At 41.2% G+C, this 5,210-nt stretch overlaps 1 protein-coding gene across 1 annotated transcript; it reads left to right on the forward strand.

The window, feature by feature from the left end:
* The first annotated feature begins 260 nt into the window (after nucleotides 1-260).
* On the forward strand, nucleotides 261-3,718 carry LOC124708997 (cuticle protein 38-like). Its single transcript, XM_047249079.1, has 2 exons — nucleotides 261-397; nucleotides 3,433-3,718. The coding sequence occupies exons 1-2, from the start codon at nucleotides 386-388 to the stop codon at nucleotides 3,646-3,648; spliced, it is 228 nt and encodes a 75-aa protein (XP_047105035.1). The 5' UTR covers nucleotides 261-385; the 3' UTR covers nucleotides 3,649-3,718.
* The last annotated feature ends 1,492 nt before the right edge of the window (nucleotides 3,719-5,210 follow it).

Consider the following 5,210-nt stretch of genomic DNA (forward strand, 5'->3'; position numbering starts at 1 on the left):
CACTCCCAACAAAAGTTGACAAGATGGTGGTAAAAGCAACGATAGGTAAAAATAATTTTTAAATCGAGTTTAACTAACGAAATGAATACATGAAAATAAGAGAAAATCACTTTATCGAAATGAGAGTGAATGAATCCATCAATGAATTTTGTAGTGCCGTACGCATATATAGTTTCTGTACGCTTAGCAGCAAGGACATGGTGCTTCTTGTCCGCATAAAGGCGACAACGACGGATCACAGCTGATCCGGCTACCGAAGGCCAGCGGCAGTGGCGGCCAACGCCCTTCGTAGCAGTGTTGCGGATACTATATAAACAGCGGACTGGTCAACCAGTCACCACAGTCTCACAGGCATTCAACCCACTCGCCTTTCTCAACTCACAACATGAAATTTCTGGTAAGCGTTGGCTTCAGGTTGCTTTTGTTATTGTATTCAAGCGATGACTGGTTTGATGGAACTCTCCACCCTAATCTATCCTTCAAAACCTCTTCTTTAACATCGATTTGAACCTGATTACTCTAGTCAAGCCTTGCCCTCCTTGTAAAATTTTTATCACCCAAATCTCCCTCCATAACCAAAAATTAACAACAGCCTGATGCCAGAACGAAATTTTCACTCTGCAGCGGAGTGTGCGCTGATATGAAACTTCCTGGGAGATTAGAACTGTGTGCCGGACCGAGACTCGAGGTCGGGACCTTTGCCTTTCGTGGGCAAGTGCTCTACCAAGTGAGCTGCCCAAGCACGACCTACGACCCGTCCTCACAGCTTTAATTCCGGCAGTACCTCGTCTCCTACCTTCCAAGCTACACAGAAGCTCCCCTGCATACCTCGCAGAACTAGCACTCCTGGAAGAAAGAAGAAGTTGGTAGGGCATTTGCCCACGAAAGGCAAAGGTCCCGAGTTCGAGTCTCGGTCTCGCACACAGCTTTAGTCTGCCAGGAAGTTTCATATCAGCGCACACTCCGTAGCAGAGTGAAAATTTCATTCTGGAAACATCCCCTAGGCTGTGGCTAAGCCATTTCTCCGCAATATCCTTTCTTCCAGGAGTGCTAATTGTGGAAGATATGCAGGAGGGCTTCTGTGAAGTCTGGAAGGTAGGAGACGAGGTATTGGTGGAATTAAAGCTGAGTGTACAGGGCGTGAGTCGTGCTTGGGTAGCTCAGTTGGTAGAGCACTTGCCCGCGAAAGACAAAGGTCCCGAGATCGTGTCTCGTTCCGGCACACAGTTTTAATCTGCCAGGAAGTTTAATAGCCTGATGCTTCAGGATTTTCTTAGCGACCAATCGCCACTTTTAGCCAAGTTCTGTACAAATGGCTATGAGCACTATGGGACTTAACATCTAAGGTCATCAGTCCCCTAGAACTTAGAACTACTTAAACCTAACTAACCTAAGGACATCACACACATCCATGCCCGAGGCAGGATTCGAACCTGCGACCGCAGCGGTCGCGCGGTTCCAAACTGAAGCGCCTAGAACCGCTCGGCCAATCTGGTCGGCCCCAGTTCTGTCACTAATTTCTCTTCACCCCAATTCCACTCAGTTCCTGTTCGTCTGCTATACAATACACTCACCTAATCAGCATTCATTTGTAACACCGCATTTCAAAATCTTCCTTTCACTTCTTGAACTATCCTACGTTCCACTTCAGAGATCATTTTCTAACGCAGAAAAGTGTATTCGATGTCATCAAATTTATATCAGCGGGAACTATTTTCTTGCGACTGCCTATCGTATAAACTTTAATTTGGCCTTCGTGATTTATTTTTATGCTAAAATATCAAGTATCATGCAATAAATATCATTGCGACTGTTTTATGTATCCTTTACTACCTGAAATAAAAAACAGTCGCTGCGCACAACTGTTTCCCTATGGAATCAGACCTGATAACTCTATCTCCAGACATCTTGACGTCGTCCGAAAGCTACAGTCATCAACCATACCTTAAACATATCATGTTCTGTATGCATGTGGTGCAAGTGAGAGATACTTCTTTAATTAACGGTATTTTGAATTTTAGCAACAGTACCAAAGTGGCTCTGCTTACCTAAACATCTTAGCGATTGGCATTAAGTTAAATTTGTTGGGTTTCCATCGAAATCAGGTTTTGGCGAACTATGAGGTATTCGCAAACGTACAGCATTTTGATAAGAATGTATCACATTATCTTCCAGTCATAAAATATGGGAATGAATCTACTAGAATCGTGGTGCCATTTTCTGTAACGTCATTTGCATACAAATTCGACAGTGTTCCCGTTAACGGACATAATTTATGAAAATTAATTCTGATTTCTCTCTAAAGATAAAAATAGGTTCCGACCATCGTCTCCGATAGAATGAAAGGCAAAAACACGAAACTGGTCACGTTGTCTCATGCATCATAAAGTCTCTACACTTTTATTTATAAATCATTGGCAGAATTTATACGCTGAGATACCTGTTCTACGAATCCTGCTAAGAGTACTGTGGACTTAAATCACGACTGTGATCTCAAAATAAGAACTACCACGAATAAAACGATACAACTTCGACTTAACAAACGAGGAAAGGTAATAAAATAAACTTACGTAAATTTCCGAAAGGTCGGATTAGTAATACAGAACAATAACCACATAATGAGATACTGATCATCAACGCAGTGTCTGGCAGAAATGAAAATGAATTCAGATTTTGGATCAACATTCATAAATACCTAAGAACATTGCTTGTCGAACTACGTAAACTTTTTCATATACGTAATTTGAATAACTAAAACATGTTTTTACAAATCCATGTCCAATTCATTATATGGAACCCTCAAACACATTCTTTCACTTTCTCATTTTACAATTTGTATTGATATTTTATGATATTAAGGGTTGCTAATTTGAATTTTACTTTCCTAACATCGGGGAATACAGATGAGACAACATTTTCCTCGTTCACTTATCTGTGTGTTTCTCCGAGAACTGCTTGCAGAGCGTAATGCGTTTCGGTTCTGTCTACATTCTCTTAGTTTACATTTTCTCTTAAGAGTAGATCTGTCTATTCTGTTACGGGAGTAATCTGCTGGTTTTTTTTATCCTATCCTGATGTCGAAACACGGCTATTGATGAACTAAATATTGTTCTTAACACTAACCCACATAAGGCATACATTCAGCTAATAATGAGTTTTGTGCAACGTTCTAAGAGTTTATAGCTAAATAATATTGCACACAAACGTTTACTATGTAGAATTTCCCATTCGTTTCTACGGCAGATTCCTACCTGGACGTGAGAACTTGCTCTCGAAACATGTGTGATTTGTGATACTATCACGAATTTTATGTGGTTTCAAATGTTAATATTTCACCAACGTTTCCTGTGGTAAAGTGTGACGAATAGAGTAAACTACTGCATATTATTATGTCACATGACACTTTTTTTAATTGGATGATGTTTTTCACAGGTGATTGTCTTGGCCGCCTGCGTGGCCGTCGCCTGCTGCCAGGAGACGAGAGAGAAGCGCGGCCTCCTGGGGGCGGGAGTGCTGGCCGCCCCCGCCGCTGTGCTGGCGCCGCGCGTCCTCGCCGCCCCCGCCGTAGCCGCCGCCCCCATCCTCGCCGCACCTGCCATTGCCCACGCCCCTCTGGGTCTGGGCTTGGGTCACGCCATCATCGGCTGAACCACTACATACTAATTTATAAGTGTCTATGTGTACCGCGTCTCCGCAAATAAATGGTTTCTGTAGCCTCGTTGGTATTTATTCTTTTGTTTACCTAAGCAACCTTCTCCGTAACTTCTCCTCACTCTTTAGTTTAAAAACGTCGGTCAGTTTCTCCCATTTACATGTTACAGACGTACATTCCCTTTGGAAGCTGTAATCTTTGCCTTAACTGTACCTTAAACTCTTTTCTTAATGACCCATATTAGCATGAAAATGTTCGTAATTTTATATGGCCACGGAAACGTTACTGTAAATTAAATTTTCTCTCACTTTTGTCAAAATATTAGATATTAATATTTTGAAAGTCTATAACCAATATTTAATGTAATGTAATGTAAACTATCCAGCATCGAAGCAAAACTTTTGAACGGAATTCCTGTAGTGGAGAACGGAGTCACTTAGCATATATTTTAGTTCGATTTTCCTATTGTTTGTGAAATTCCGAGATATATCCTTGTGAATGCCACGAACAGATTAACGTTTTGAAAACAAGGTTGCGTAGGACCCATTAAATAAATACGTATTTATGTGACCCCGAAAACACTTTTTCTTAAGGCTTGCAACTACACCACTCAACCCTAGGTGTATGGTTATTTGCCCTACAGGCGAGTTGGCATAACCTAATATGCATGGGTGTACGTAGGCAGAACATAACCATTTTCGAATAAAAACATTCGGGGTGTCAACATATTGAAAGAAGACGATCTTAAATGAATAACTTACTCATGATGGAATAAAACTATGACAAAAAAAAATTCAGCTTAAGTGCTTAAATTCTGCTTAAATGTATCCAATCAAAAGTATGACCTTAAATGTGTGAAGAAACAATGAACTCTTCATGAAAAATAAATTCTACTTATTATTACAGATACCTATAGTTATTCAAATAGAATTAGCTGAATGTTTTAAATAAACCGCGAATGTAGGAACTGGGCATTTGTTAGTTAGACAAGTGGGTTCCATTTCCGCTCAATTTTCTTTGGTCGTTTCAAATTGTCTCATCTTCGTCTGGCCGTCTCCAGATTTTCCCCTTTTTGACCATGGTGAACACGCGAACGCGCTTCCATCGGTTTCGATAATCTTACCTGAGTGCTGACTGCAAGGTATTTCACGAAATAATAGTCATCTACATGGTATTCGGAGTGATCAGGCGGCTCTTGACATTCTGGGGGTTTCGTCGATGCTGTTGTTCGACGTTAGCCTCTTTTTGAGCTTATATAGGGTTCGTGGAAACTTTGTAATGAGAAATCTCACCTTCATCTTGGCTGGAGGCTGATGGTGGTAGCTCTTTCCTATGGAAACGTTCTTTAGCCCCTAAACTACCATTAAGGAAGAGAAAGCTGTCGTCACTTTCGGCATGGCTATTATCTGACATGCCGTCTCAGAATCCGTGGAAGAAAATTCAGACCGACGTTTTCTCAAAACTTTTCTTTTTCTTCAACTTGTGAACCTTACCCATGTGGCCATTCATGACTGTACACGTCTTTTACTTCAGCCGCGATTCTGTCTTGATGGGAATC

This window comes from Schistocerca piceifrons, chromosome 1 (genome assembly GCF_021461385.2).
Source record: "Schistocerca piceifrons isolate TAMUIC-IGC-003096 chromosome 1, iqSchPice1.1, whole genome shotgun sequence".
NCBI classification, from domain to species: Eukaryota; Metazoa; Arthropoda; class Insecta; order Orthoptera; family Acrididae; genus Schistocerca; species Schistocerca piceifrons.